The sequence below is a fragment of the Mustelus asterias genome, chromosome 18 (genome assembly GCF_964213995.1).
Source record: "Mustelus asterias chromosome 18, sMusAst1.hap1.1, whole genome shotgun sequence".
In the NCBI taxonomy this organism is placed as follows: Eukaryota; Metazoa; Chordata; class Chondrichthyes; order Carcharhiniformes; family Triakidae; genus Mustelus; species Mustelus asterias.
The window spans coordinates 26,778,835-26,794,920 of record NC_135818.1 but is presented as its reverse complement, the minus strand read 5'-3'; the positions used below and the strand labels follow the sequence as shown (position 1 = coordinate 26,794,920).

Genomic DNA, 16,086 nt, shown 5'->3' with positions numbered 1-16,086 from the left:
CGTGGAAGCCTTTAATTCTTTTCACTCTATGCCTAATTATTGTTTAAAGATTTATCACTTCTATTACTGAGAACGGCTATCTAATTCCCTTTCTATACATTGTTATTCTGACGATTGCTGCTACATGCGTCAGACCTATTGTGAATAGCCACAGTGAATGTATTAAAGGACCAGGAATTGCAATGAGTTGACATCAAATGGGATTGTATCTGGAAATTAGTAAAATTCAGTTTATTCTAACTTGAAGCAGATGTTTTGTGCATTGTATTTACAAATATGTATAAAAATAATTATTTCCAGCCGCACACACTTTTGAGTACTGTCAATTGAATCTGAATATTTAGTATTCTTATCAGATCCTGGCTTTAAAAGGGTTGACCAGTTTTTAAAAATCCAGAAGAATTTTGCTTTAGACCATTAAAGCCACTTGTTTTGTAAAAAATCTTCTTGCCATTCTGTATTGCTTCCTTTCTTCCTCCTCCTGTCTCTCTCCTTTCCCCGTCTTTCTCTGCCTTTGCCATTGTGTTCACTTGCTCTCTTTCTTGATGATTTTTTTTGCTTTTTCCTGCTGTCATCCTATCATTCTTGCCAGTTCTCTTGCATTTTTGCTTTTGCTTGTTCTCTGCTTTTCTTCCCCTCTCGCTTTCTTTCTTGCCTTTTTGTTTTTCCTTCCTACTGGACCAATGTCTTCCCCCAACCAAAGCACTCTGCTTGGAATGTCACTGGCAATCTATCCTTTTGTTTTTGCTGTAGATGACCCCTCTCTGTTCTTTCACCTTGTTGACCTTTTGCTGTCTTTTCCATATAGGATATGTGAAATTCTTTTCTTTTTTTTGTCTGGGTTATTGTTGCATACAATGTTTGATCAGTATTTAAGGTACTTTGAACGGAAAATCATGTAAAGTGCACGTGAGCTTTTCAAAAGACTGGTGATCATTAGAAGCATATCTGATGCCAATATTATTTGATATTCTGATCCATTATTTTGCAATTCCTTGCTCAGACCAGAGTTTTTGGCAATTCAGAATTGATGTAGTCATGCATATGGTTTTTATGTCCATCTTGGGTGGTTGATCTTCATTGAGCTGGATTATGGTTAAATGTTGGAATTGGCACTTACTGCGATTTATAATGTGGATTTGTTTGATCTGTTTTGCTCTGTTTTGGGGCAATCGTATCCACCCTTCAGGAACTCCACTCTCAAATGTAGAATGATAGTGGTAGAGTTTATACCTTTTGGCAATTTCAACATTGGCAGGCACCTGCAGATGGCACATTTGATATCTGTAATCTTACTGATAATCAGCATCGTTGGTAAGTCTTGGTCCTTTTTTAGTTTTGTAATATGCCTTGATGTAACCTGGAATCTAAACTTTCCATCTCTCTCTACCTCCATTTCTTAATGCCCTCCATAAAACCCAAATCTTAGTTTTTGTTCACTTGTATTTCTTTCTGTTTTGACATACATTTTTATCTGGCTATACTTCTGAAGTGCTTGGGATTTTTACATTTTAATGTAGAATAAATGCAAATTGTTATTAGCAATTTTGAGAAGTACTTCATCAGGCAGGGCATTGAGTATAGAAGTTAGGAAGTTATGTTGCAGTTGTACGGGACATTGGTGAGGTGGCACCTGGTGTATTGTGTTCAGTTTCGGTTGCCTTGCTATAGTAAAGATGTTATTAAACTAGAGAAAATGCAGAAGAGATTTACAAGGATGTTGCCAGGACTCAAGAAACTGAGTTAAAGGGAGAGATTGGACCGGCTGGGACTTTTTTCTTTGGTGTGTAGGAGACTGAGGGGTGATCTTATAGAGGCGTATAAGATCATGAGAGGCATGGATAGGGTGAATGCACTCAGTCTTTTTCCAGGGTTGGGGAATAGAGAACGAGAGGGCATAGGTTTAAGTTAAGAAGGGAAGGAACTAATGGGAACCCGAGGAGCAACCTTTTTACACAGGGTGGTATGTATGTGGAATGAGCTGCTAGAGGAAGTGGTTGAGGCAGGGACATTGATAATATTTAAAAGGCATTTAGACAAATACACGGAAAAGAAAGGTTTAGAGGGATATGGGCCAAATGCAGACAAATTGGGTTAGCTTAGATTAACGTTTTAGTCAGCATGGACCAATTTGGGCCAAAGGGCCTGTCTCCGTGCTGTAGATTCTATGATTAAGCCAGAAAGATCAGAATGCTGTAGTCTATGATACTCGTTGCTTCTGTATCCATGGTTTTTGACTTTGTGGATGAGTCATTGTACAGTTATCTCAGTAATTTTAGCTTAATAGGTGAAGTCAAAACCCTTTTTGAACCATGGGTTCTTGTGTGAATTTCATCCTGCATCAAACCATTTGCCTTGCTGGCTCTGTTTAAACACAGATAATTGATGAGCTGGATGAAATTGATACATGGATATGGGAATTCCTAAATTCTATTTCTCTGTTTTTGCCTGATTGTTTTGAGTTGCAGCTTTATAATCATTGCTGGACTCCATCAGGTTTCTTCAGTTGAAAGGGAACTATTTTAAACATTCAGAATAGAATGACACCACTTGATCAGTTGTGCCTTTGTGGATGCTAACTCCTTGTTAGAAATTAATTATATCAATTCCACTGCCCCTTGCTCAAACTCTTCCAAGTATTTAATTTTCTTAGGTGGCATTGACATTTTGGATCAACTTCTTATGCACTCGCTAACCCATGTCAATAATTTTCAGTGATTGTTCTGTACAGCTATTTCATTCAACTTTTGAGATGCTTCCACCTATGTTTTTGTTTTCAGTGTTTATACATTTAGCTTAATCAAATCTGACATTGTAACTATATTCTGTTGATTCTGACGCCAAAGTTTTTGTGCCTTTTTCCATGGCCTGAATATTTTAGGGACCATATATAGTTTGGTGGCAAACTGTTTAACTTTTTTAAAACAGTACTTCCTTCAAAGAAACTGAGGAAGTTTGAGAGTCTTGGCATGCGAGGATGGTTGTAATTGGTCTTTACTTACACCGATCTAAATGGAAATTTCTTGCTGGAACTGTGATTTTGAGATTGTGTTTGAGATGCAAGTCATAGAAACATAGAAACGTAGAAAGTAGAAGCAGGAGTAGGTCATTCTGAGCCTGCTCTGCCATGCATTTTGATCATGGCTGATTATCAAATTCAATATCCTGATCCCTCTTTCCCTCATATCCTTTGATCCCTTTAGCCCCAAGAGCAATATCTAATTTCTTCTTGAAATCATACAATGTTTTGGCCTCATCTACTTTCTGTGGTAGTGCATTCCACAGATTCTCACTCTCTGGGTGAAGAAATTTCTCCTCACCTCAGTCCTAAAAGGCTTACCCCTTATCCTCAAACTATGTTTTGAACTCTCCCAACATCGGGGAGACATTTTTTCTGAATCTGCCCAGTCTAATTCTGTTAGAATTTTGTAAGTTTCTATGGGATACCCACTCAGTCTTCTAAACTCCAATGAGTATAATTCAAACTGACATCACCTGCCATCCCAGGAATCAGTCTGGTAAATCTTTGCTGCACTCCCTCTGTAGCAAGGACACCAAAACTGCACACACTACTCCAGGTATGGCCTCACCAACACCCTTGTAGTAATTGTAGTAAAACATCCCTATTCCTATACTCCGATCCTCTCGCTATGAAGGCCAACATACTTTGTGCTGCCTTTACTGCCTGTTTACTTCCAGCGACTGGTGCATGGGACGAAAATCTCACTGAGTAAACACTTCTCTCAATTTATATTCATTCAAATAATAATCTGCCTTCCTATTACTGTTACCAAAGTGGATAACCTCATATTTATCCACATTACACTGCATATGCCATGCCTATTTCCACCCAGCCTGCATCTTCCTTACAGCTCACCCTCCCACCCCATTTTGTACCATTTGCAAACTCGGAGATAATACATTTAGTTCTCTCTTCCAAATCATTAATATATAATGTGAACAGTTGTGGTACTAGCACGGATCCCTGTGGTATCCCAATAGTCACTGCCTGCCAATTGGAAAAAGATCATTTATGCTAACTCTTTGCTTCCTATCTGCTAACCAGCTTTCTATCCACATCAAGACACTATCCGCAATCCTGTGCACTTTAACTTTACATAGTAGTCTGCTATGTGAGACCTTGTCAAAAGCCTTCTGAAAGTCTCAATAAACCACATCCACCAGTTCTCCTCGATCAACTCTACTAGTTACATCCTCAAAGAATTCCAATAGATTTGTCAAGCATGATTTCTCCTTTGTAAATCCATGCTGACTTTGATTATACCACTGCTTTCCAAATGGTGAGCTATGAAATCCTTGATGGTCTCTCGCAACTTCCCCAATGCTGACGTTAGGCACATTGGTCTGTAGTTCCCTGTTTTCTCTCTACCTCCCTTTTTGAATAGCGAGTTTACATTAGCTACCCTCCTATCTGTAGCTACCAGTCCAGCGTCCAAAGAATTTTGGAAAATGAAATGGATCTACTATTTGGAAATGGATCTTGTATTTCCAGGGCCACTTCCTTAAGTACTCCGGGATGAAGATTATCAGGCCTGGAGATGTATCCACCTTTAATTCCATCAGGCCACACAAGCTAAATTGAACCATGTGGAGATTGTTTGCTTTTTATGCCAAAAGAAACAAAATTCCACAGAAATTGGAAATCTGAAATAAAAACAGAAAATGCTGGAAGTATTCAGCAGGCCAGGCAAACATTGACCCCCCCCCCCCCCCCCCCCCCCCCCAGCAGCCATTGTTGTCTTCCCCAACTCTATACTTTGTTTCTTTGCTTTACAAAAGACATCATGAGTGAAGTCTACCAACTGCAGCTTCCACAATTGCAGTCTTAAAATTGGGTAGAATGACATTGGTTGTGTCTGTCAAAGTGATATTGGCTTTTAATTTTCATGTATCTGGCTCCTTTAGCCTTCTGCTGGAGCTATGAACCACATCTTGTGGTTTGCAGTATGCACTTTTAAAAGAGATGTCACTGAGGCTGTCTGTACCAAGACCAAAGGAAGCACATTCATCTTAGTTCCTTTTGTCAGAAGTGGATAGAAGGAGTGAGCAAAAGGTTTTACCAGGATTGGAGGCTTCCTCTTGTCATAGGGAGACAGTTATTGACTGCAACACATTGCATGCTACTCATAAACTTTGATTTATTATTGTCACATGTATTAACATACAGTGAAAAGTATTGTTTCGTGCACGCTATACAGACAAAACATACCATTCATAGAAGGAAACGAGAGAGTGCAGAATGTAATGTTAGAGTCAAAGCTAGGGTATAGAGAAAGATCAACTTAATGCAAGGTAGATCCATTCAAAAGTCTGACAGCAGCAGGGAAGAAGCTGTTCTTGAGTCGGTTGGTACATGACCTCAGACTTTTGTATCTTTTTCCCGAAGGTGGAAGAGAGAATGTCCGGGGTGCATGGGGTCCTTAATTATGCTGGCTGCTTTGCCGAGGCAGCGGGAAGTGTAGACAGAGTCAATGGATAGGAGGCTGGTTTGCGTAATGGATTGGGTTATATTCACGATCTTTTGTAGTTCCTTGCGGTCTTGGGCAGAGCAGGAGCCATACCAAGCTGTGATACAACCAGAAAGAATGTTTTCTATGGTAAACATTGGTGAGAGTTGTAGCTGACATGCCAAATTTCCTTAGTCTTCTGAGAAAGTAGAGACATTGGTGAGCTTTCTTAACTATAGTGTTGGCATGGGGGACCAGGACAGGTTGGTGATCTGGACATCTAAAAACTTGAAGCTCTCGACCCTACTTTGTCCCCGTTGATGTAGACAGTGGCATGTTCTCCTTTACGCTTCCTGAAGCCGATGATAATTTCCTTCCTTTTTTGACATTGAGGGAGAGATTATTGTTGCTGCACCAGTTCACCAGATTCTCTATCTCATTCCTGTGATTTTGGCATTCTTCTGAGATGAAAGGGATTCTAGTCCCTCAGTGGGCAGCTATGCATTGTGCAGGTGAATGCCTGTTATCCTGGATGCTGTCACAAAGAAGAGCACTGCTGGCATTCTCAAGCAAGTCCTTAACTGCCTGGATTGCTTTGGGGGAGCGCTGTAGTGCTCAGCTGAATGGTATCAAGATTGGGCAGCGTGCAACATACCACCACAAATCTGGCCATTATCATCTTTTCAGGCAAGAAACTGAGGAGCATTAAGAGGAGAAAGTTGGGTTAGCGGGATGGGAGGGGAATGAAAAGGAAGATGGGGTACAATGCAACTAATCCTTCCTATGCAGGTTCTTCATGAGACGTATCCTCATTTGCTTTCAAATTGCTGAAACTTTCAAAGTTCTATTGAGTGCTTCACTTGTACTGCAAAGCACAGTTGGATGTTTCTGCTTTGAATAACAATCAAAATATCAAGTGTGTTTGTATGTAGCTCTTTGTATCAAAATCTGAGACCATAGAAACCCTACAGTGCAGAAAGAGGCCATCTGGCCCATCAAGTCTGCACCGACCACAATCCCACCCAGGCCCTACCCCCATATCCCTACACATTTACCCGCTAATCCATCTAACCGACGCATCTCAGGACACAAAGGGGCAATTTTAGCATGACCAATCAACCTAACCCGCACATCTTTGGACTGTGGGAGGAAACCGGAGCACCCGGAGGAAACCCATGCAGACACGAGGAGAATGTGCAAACTCCACACAGACAGTGACCCAAGCCGAGAATCGAACCCAGGTCCCTGAAGCTGTGAAGCAGCAGCGCTAACCACTGTGCTACCGTGCCGCCCTGATACCATGCTGATACGTTGATGTTTGGTAGTGTAAAAGCTTATCGATAAATACAGGGCCCTCACACAGATGCAATTTCTAACATTTGAAATTTTGTCTCAGCATATATCGTGGCACTTGACTGTCATTGGATATTGCAAGTACCAGAAGGGAGTTGAAAATGTCTTTAGATTTCTTTCCAGTTTATAGTGAGAACTTCTATTTTACATTTTGAGCAGTACCTCCAACTGGAGTTGCAAAGTAACTCTTTCCGGATTAATCTGGATGAAATTTTGTGCCACTGAATTATTATATTTTTACGTTACATCGAATTTGAATATCCACATATCAATGGCATAAGGAGAATGGGATTAGAGTTTACAGGCAGACTTTTGGTATTTAAGAAGTCTAGCAAGCAGGACCTCGGATAGCTTTCTCCAGATTATTCCTGGTACCATGTTTTGGTAAATATGGAAAAGGAGGTTACAGCAAATGAATTCTGGAGAGATGAAGCAGGATTTCTCGGACATTGGAACTGAATCTGAGAGGAGAAATTTGTACAAGCTAGACAGGATGCACCTCAACAAAACCACAAAAAATAGAAGCAGGAGTAAACCATGCAGCCTGTTGAGCCTACTCCGTGTGTTTCATGTCAGCATGGAACTGAGCTTTGAGAGGGGAAGAGTTCATAGGAATCCATTTTAAGATTAGTTTACAGATTTTCTTAAAAATATGACTGAACTTCTGACAAGGTCAGGCTGAAAGAATCTAAGAAAGAGAGCAGAAAGATAAAGGCAAGCAGAAAAAGTGCTGGTTCTCTTTTTCACTTCAAAGATTGCTGGTGGAAGGTCATGCTCAGATTGAAGAAGCTCAGATTGAAGGGATTTGAAACAGACTGGAAATTAAAGGGAAGAATCTCCAATTTGGACATTGTCACGAAAATCAGTCCTGATATTATGATTTGCCTGACTGGGAAAAGAAAAGAAAGGAACCAAGCCTGCAAGAGCTAAGAATCACTTTTGACTGTTTCTTTTAAAATGAAGTCCACTGAATGTACTTTAAATTCAGCCATAATATGTGATTTCCTGATATGTGAGCATTTAAATGGGGAAAGTTCTTTTTTGTATTTTAAAGTACATGTTGCTTGTAAAAATAATATTTAATGTTGATTTTAATTAGTTACAGTAAAAGTCTTAACTTGAAATCTTGTCATCTTTTCAATCAATGACTGAAAGTTCAAAGTTATTTTTAAACGTTTTTAGCGGTCATGACAATGATGAAAGAGATAGAGAGTAAGATGAAGTAGAAAAAGAGTGCATATGATAATTCAAATGAGAGTCAGGCTGAATATATAATGTTCAGAGGAAAAGTGAAAAAGAAAAGAGAACCAAAAGACAGAATGGGAAAGGACTCGCAGTTAACATAAAAGGAATCCAAAAAGTCTTCCATAAGGAAGATGATCAGAAGAGGGATGGGTTAATTAGGAACCAAAAAGGGGATTGATGCATGGAGGCAGTGTGTGTGGCTGAGGTACTAAATAAGTACTTTACATCTATCTTTACGAAGGAAGAAGAGATATGATGTAGGTCATATTAAGATATTAGACTGGCTGTGCTTAGTGGTTATGTAATCAGGACTGATGGAATACACCCAAGGATTCTGAGGGAAATAAAGGTGAAAATTGGGGAGGCGCTGGCTACAATCTTTCAATCCTCCTCAGCTACAGAGGTGGTAGCAGAGGACTAGAAGTTTAGGGACAAAGTAACAGCAGTGGGCCATTCAGCTCCTCAAGCCTGCTCCACCATTCAGCTAGATCATGGCTGACCTTTTACCTTGATGCTATTTTCTTGCTTTAGTCCCATATCCCTTGATAACCTATGATGTTTAGAAATCCATACATCTTAATAACTGAATATTTTGGAAGATGATCACCAATGCATCCACTGTCTCCATAGCCACCTTTTTCAACATTCTGGGATTTAGATCGTCAGGCCCAGGGGATTTATCATAAAATAAAAGCAAATTACTGCGGATGCTGGAATCTGAAACCGAAAGCAAATGGTGGAAAATCTCAGCAGGTCTGGCAGCATCTGTAAGGAGAGAAAAGAGCTGACGTTTCGAGCCCAAAAGAGAGAGAATGGGAAAGGACTGGCAGTTAACATAAAAGGAATCCAAAAATTTTCCATAAAGAAGGTAAATGGTAAAAGGGTGGTAAGAAGAGGCTTTGACAAAGGGTCATCTGGATTCGAAACGGCAGCTCTTTTCTCTCCTTACAGATGCTGCCAGACCTGCTGAGATTCTCCAGGGGATTTATCAATTTTTAGTCCCATTAATTTCTCTTTTTTTTTACTAATATAGAACATAGAACATAGAACAGTACAGCACAGAACAGGCCCTTCGGCCCACGATGTTGTGCCGATGATTTTCTTTCACTGAATGTATCTTACGTCCCCAATCTTGCCAGTCCCTTTGGCTCTGTAGTATTTCAGGAAGGTTTTTGTATCTTCCTCTGTGAAGACAGACACAAAGTAATGATTTAGTTTCTCTGACGTTTCTTTATTGCCCATTGTGGGCGGCACGGTAGCACAGTGGTTAGCACTGCTGCTTCACAGCTGATTCTTGGCTTGGGTCACTGGCTGTGTGGAGTTTGCACATTCTCCTCGTGTCTGTGTGGGTTTCCTCTGGGTGCTCCGGTTTCCTCCCACAGTCCGAAGATGTGCGGGTTAGGTTGATTGGCCATGCTAAAAATTGCCTTTAGTGTCCTGAGATGCGTAGGTTAGAGGGATTAGTGGGTAAATGTGTAGGGATATGGGGGTAGGGCCTGGGTGGGATTGTGGTCGGTGCAGACTCGATGGGCCGAATGGCCTCTCTCTGTACTGTAGAGTTTCTATGACTTCTATGATTATAAACTCTCCTGACTTTGTAAATGACCCTATTTGTTCTTTTACATAACTGCAGAAGTTTTTACAGTCAGTTTTTATGTTTTCTTTTTCATTATCAGGTTCTTGTCCTCTTGTGCTGAAATCTAACATGCTCCCAATCCTCAGACTTGTTACTTTTTTGACAACTTTATAAGCCTTTTCATTTGATCTAATACAATCCTTAACTTATTTGCTGTTGTTGGGTCATTTCACTGCGGATTTTGTGCCTTAAAGGAATGTAAATTTGTTCTAAACCATGAGTTAATTGTTTTAAATTGCAGTCATCTGTCTATGTTTAATGTAGTTTCCCAATCTAGCGCAATCAATTTACCACTTGTATCTTCTTTGTTTTCTTTGTTTAGATTTAAAACCCTTGTTCAGGATTGAACCACATTTCTTTCAAACTTGTAAAATTCTATTGTAATCTCGTCACTTTCCCTCGTCACTTTGCTTTATAACGACATTGTTAACTTGCCCTTTTTCATTGCACATTATTTGTAACCCCGATTTATATCATCATTAATAACAGCTCTGCCTATACTTCCTGAATGTCAAATAGCCTGGAACATTCAGTTCCCAGTCTTGGTCACCCTGCAGTCAGGATAGCCATTGTAAGGGTAGTTAGGCAATACCTTTTTACTTCTATTTGTGCTGTCAATTCATTTAACTTATTGTGAATTCTGTGAGCATTCAGAGTGCCTTTAAATTTGTCCTTAGTTTTGCAACCTGTAGCCTTATCTGTGCACTCTTAAGTTTATACACAGTGCTGCCTTGCCACACTGATTCAATTTCACTTATTGTTGCCTTGCTCTCTCTAACTTATCTCAACTTCTCTCATGATTCCTATTTAATTTAAAGCCCTGTCTGCCACCTGAGTTAAAATTCTTGCCTGGACTGTAGAATTGTTCAAAAAAGTACAAGATTGAACCCAGTAATCATGGGCTAAACAGTTTAACTCCAATGTTAGGTGACCTTGTTAAAACTTTTACTCCATTCTTAAAGTTACAAAGTCAATGTGCAAGCGGACCAGGCGAGCCCTTAATCCATTTAATTGCTTGTTCCAAAAACCAATTCAAATTAATCAAATTTACAGTCCCCACAAGAGAGACAGACTAAATCCAAGCTGACAAAGGGCGTTGCACCTGACCTTTGTCTTGAACTTAGCCAAAAGGTCGAGAAGTGCACCCCTGCCAGGTGATCGTGGTTTCACTGATGAGCTTTTAGAGATGATAATGATGGGGACAAAATTAACAGTCACTCGATGTTGGTTAATTAAGGAAAATCAGGAATGATTTGTTAAGGGCAAATCCTGTTTTAGGGACTTTGTTGCATTCTTTGAGGTGTAACAATCTAGGTCAGAAATTCCAAGGTATTTTGTGAAGACAGTCTGGACCATAAGTTTTGTACTTTGAATTTGGCTAGTGTAAGCATGAGATGTTTCACTTTAGATATGATTTAAATGACTCACTAGGGAACTTTTATTAGGGCGGCACGGTAGCACAGTGGTTAGCACTGCTGCTTCACAGCTCCAGGGTCCCGGGTTCGACTCCCGGCTCGGGTCACTGTCTGTGTGGAGTTTGCACATTCTCCTCGTGTCTGCGTGGGTTTCCTCCGGGTGCTCCGGTTTCCTCCCACAGTCCAAAGATGTGCAGGTTAGGTTGATTGGCCAGGTTAAAAAAATTGTCCCTTAGAGTCCTGGGATGTGTAGGTTAGAGGGATTAGCGGGTAAAATATGTGGGGGTAGGGCCTGGGTGGGATTGTGGTCGGTGCAGACTCGATGGGCCGAATGGCCTCCTTCTGCACTGTAGGGTTTCTATGATTTCTAAATAAAGTTTATTTAAGAATACAGTTAACACATAGAAAATTAGCAATAACTTTTACAATTACAAACAAGAAAAAAATGATATTGTATAAACCTTCACAATGAAATGCTCTGTTCCAATACAATAAACCTCCTTATAAATATACACCTGCCTCAGGTTTAGCACAGAAAATAAAAATGCTCACATGGTTTTGCAGCTCAGCAATACCTGCTGTGAATTGGTCTTTTAGATAGAATTGAAACTCTGACTTCCCAGCCTTGTAACTTCCAGCAGACTTCCAGGTAGAGATAAAGCCCTTGTTGGCCTCTAGCTTTTAGCCAGAAAACCAGGAAGGCAGGAAAAACTGCTTGCAACATAGCAGAATTTCTAATAACAGGGTGAGAGACACATATACTGCCTTCAGCCAGGAGTCCACACACCACCTAACTAAAACAGCAGCCAAAAACTGAAAGTAAAAGAACTCTCGTCACTTAACCTGTCAATCATTCTTCCCCCTAACAATTCAAAAGAGTCGTAAACTCGTAAAACTCAAAGGCATCGCGTTAGGCCAAAATTAAAAACAGACAAAACCACATTTAAACCATTTAGGCAGCAATAAAAGGACATCTAAACAGACAGGTCAGCAACAATGGGGAAAAAATAAACTGCTTACAAACTGCAGAGAACATGATTTTAAAAATACATTTCTTAAAGGCACAATAGTAGCGTCATGTGTGATAAGCTTGGTTGATGAGGGTAATGCGATTGATATGGTGTACATGGATTTTCATAAGGTGTTGGTTAAAAGTGCCACATAATAGCTTGCCAGCAATGTTGAAGCCCTTGGAGTAAAAGACACCGTGGCAGCATGGATGCAAGGTGACAGGACATAGTATGGTTGTGAACAGTTGTATTTTTGACTGGAGGAAGGTATACAATGGAGTTCTCTAGAGATTGTTATTAGAAACTCTATTGTGAACTGGACTTGGGTGTAGAGGGCTCAATTTCAAAATTTGCAGATGACACAAAACATGAAAGTACTGTGAACTGAGGATAGTAATAGATTTCAAAAGACATGGGCTGGTTGAATGGGTAGACAGGATACAGATGAAATTTGATGCAGAGAAATGTTATATTTTGCTATTAAGCAAAAGGAAAGACAACATAAAATAAATGATACAGTTTTAAAGTGGATGTAACAACAGACAACTAAGGGCATATGTGCACAGTTCATTGAAGGTGACAGAGCAGGTTATGAAAGTGGTTAAAAAGACATAAAGTATTCTGGGCTTTATAAAGTGAGACATCAATACCAAAGCAAGAAAGTACTGAACCTTTATAAACCATGCAGTTGACCTCGCATGGAATATTGTGTCCCATTCTGGGCACTGCACTTCACTTCAGGAAGTGAGAGGGTGCAAAAAAGATTTTGTAAGAATGGTTCCAGGGTTGAGGCATTTAAGTTACATGGATAGATCGTTGAAGCTTGGGTTGTTCTCACTTGCAAAAATTGACAGAAGGGTTGAGAACAAGAGTTCACTGATTTCAGTCAATTGGCATAAGAAGCAACACCGGCATGATAAAACACTTTTACACAGTGATTACCCTGAGTGGTGTGGGAGCAGATTCAATTTTGGTTTTCAAAGGGATTTAAACAGTTGAGAAAATATTTGCAGAGCTAAATATGAGTTTGAGTTTTTAAAAAATGACCAGAATGTTGGAGTATCAGTGTATGTGGATGCGTGCGTATGTGTTGGTGTGTGGTGGAAAGTGAGGAAACTGCAATTGGACATAAGGCAGATTCCCATTCATCCCATTACTTGGTCACACAACCCATCACATGGCCACTCAGACACACGTGCGCGCAAATGCACCCACCTAGACTCCAGCCCTGACACAGTTTGTCTCCCAGGCTCCAGCTTCTCTTGCCCATCGGCTTCCACTTGATTTGCTGCCCCTCCAATCAGAAGCAAACATGGGAGCAAAACAGCCTGTGATTGAAGGAGCAGCTCCAAGCAGAATATTGCACTGAAACTCAACTGGTTGACAGGTGTAGAGGGGCTTTGCGGGCCACATCTGGCCTGCGGGTAGTACCTTGGACAGGCCTAAACCCACCATCCTGCCTTTTCTTGAACCTTCCAATCTCCACAATGGTACCCACTTATTTTATGAAGCGATCTATATATAATGCTATGCTTATGCAGACATTTTCTTCCTGCTGCCATAATCGTTGCTCAGATTTTTCATGTCAGTACTAATGTCCATTGGAATATTAATTACCTTGAGGTGGAACTTCCACCCATCAAGGGAGTAAATCCTATCTCCTTGAGCTGCTGGCCAGTTGGATGACTGGCAGCTCTTTAATTCCAACAACATCAGGAGCAGTGGCCACCACTGGGAGAATGTCTAGCCTCCAACAACATACACACTGGAGCTGGATGCGAGTTAAAGGGGCGAGGGGGGGTCACAGGAGGGATTGCCATGGCCAGGCTAGCAGGCACAACTCCCTGGCCTGCAAACATGTCTGCAGTGGAGCATAAAATTCTGCCCATACAGCATAGGAGGTGATTATTCGGCTCATTGTGCCTGTGCTGGCTCTTTGGAAGAACTAGTCCATTTTCCTACTTATTCCTCATAGCCCTCCAAGTTTTTCCTTCTTAACTATTTATCCAAATAACTTTTGAAATTTGCATCATATTTTCTGATATTTTGTATCTTTGCTCTGAATTAACCAACTTTGGTACTGTCCCTTCTTTTCTAGGATGCAGCAGTAGATGTAATACTTAAGACCAAGGAAGAGAAGGATGCAGAACTAGATAAAAAGATAGAAGCTTTGCGGAAAAAAAATGAAGCACTTATGAAAAGATATCAGGTATGTAATAAAGCTAATTTTACTTAATGCTGCTATGTTGATTCTTTTTTTTCCCTCCTGTGTGTGCGCGCCTCTCATTCCCTCCCTCCAAACTGCAACCTGAGTTATTCTCCTTTGGTTTGGCAGCAGTATTGATTGTTACTACCATATTGTGGAACATGTTGAGATTGTAAGAGTGAATGCATAGATTTAATAACGGGATAGATCTAACACCCTGAATTAGAGCAAAATCGCATGCTTGTTAAATGCTCTACCTCAAGTTGCTGACATCAGCAGAACTTGCCAGCAAGATTGTTTACTTGTTAGAAGAACACAGATTCTAGCTAGAAATTGCAGACAAGCTTTTGGGTGAAGGTTTAACATAAGAACTAGGAGCAGGAGTAGGCCATCTGGCCCTCGAGTCTGCTCCGCCATTCAATAAGATTATGGCTGATCTTTTTGTGGACCCGGCTCCACTTGCCCGCCCGCTCATCTTAATTCCTTTACTGTTCAAAAATTTATCTATCCTTGCCTTAAAAACATTGAATGAGGTAGCCTCAACTGCTTCACTGGGCAGGGAATTCCATAGATTCACAACCCTTTGTGTGAAGAAGTTCCTCCTCAACTCAGTCCTAAATCTGCTTCCCCTTATTTTGAGCCTGTGCCCCCTAGTTCTAGTTTCACCCACCAGTGGAAACAACTTCCCTGCTTCTATCTTATCTACTCCCTTCATAATCTTTTATGTTTCTATAAGATCTCCCCTCATTCTTCTGAATTCCAATGAGGATAGCCCCAGTCTACTCAGTTTTTCTTCATAAGCCAACCCTCTCAACTCCGAAATCAACCTAGTGAATCTCCTCTGTACCTTCTCCAGTGCCAGTATATCCTTTCTCAAGTAAGGAGACCAAAACTGTACACCGTACTCCAGGTGTGGCTTCACCAGCACCTTATACAACTGCAACATAATCTCACTGTTTTTAAACTCCATCCCTCTAGCAATGAAGGACAAAATTCCATTTGCCTTCTTAATTACCTACTGCACCTGCAAACCAACTCCTTGAGATTCCTGCACAAGGACACCCAGGTCCCTCTGCACAGCAGCATGCTGCAATTTTTTACCATTTAAATAATAGTCCATTTTGCTATTATTCCTACCAAAATGGATGACCTCACATTTACCAACATTGTACTCCATCTGCCAGACTCTCGCCCACTCACTTAGATTATCTATATCCCTTTGCAGACTTTCAGCGTCCTCTGCACACTTTGCTCTTCCACCCATCTTAGTGTCATCTGCAAATTTACCCCCACTCTTTACTTTCTGTTCGTTAACCAATCCTCTATCCATGCTAATACATTACCCGTAACACTGTGCATCTTTATCTTATGTAGCAGTCTTTGGTGTGGCACCTTGTCAAATGCCTTCTGGAAATCCAGATAGACCACATCCACAGGTTCCCCATTGTCCACTGTACATGTAATGTTCTCAAAGAATTCCACCAAATTAGTCAAACATGACCTGCTCTTCACGAACCCATGCTGCGTCTTACCAATGGGACAATTTATATCCAGATGTCTCGCTATTTCTTCCTTGATGATAGATTCAAGCATTTTCCCTACTACAGAAGTTAAGCTAACCAGCCTATAGTTACCTGCCTTTTGTCTACCTCCTTTTTTAAATAGTGGCTTCACATTTGCTGTTTTCCAATCTGTGGGAACCACCCCAGAGTCCAGCGAATTTTGGTAACTTACCACTAGTGCATTTGCTACT

General features: G+C 40.6%; 1 protein-coding gene across 22 annotated transcripts in view; it reads left to right on the top strand.

The window, feature by feature from the left end:
- The window catches only part of LOC144507030 (uncharacterized), a 276,508-nt gene that overhangs the window by 29,252 nt on the left and 231,170 nt on the right, over window positions 1-16,086 (top strand). For all 22 annotated transcript variants that reach the window (XM_078233599.1, XM_078233590.1, XM_078233584.1 and 19 more), the window contains one exon: window positions 14,226-14,336. In XM_078233599.1, coding sequence (XP_078089725.1) covers window positions 14,226-14,336 — 111 coding nt within the window. The remainder of the gene's footprint in view (window positions 1-14,225; window positions 14,337-16,086) is intronic.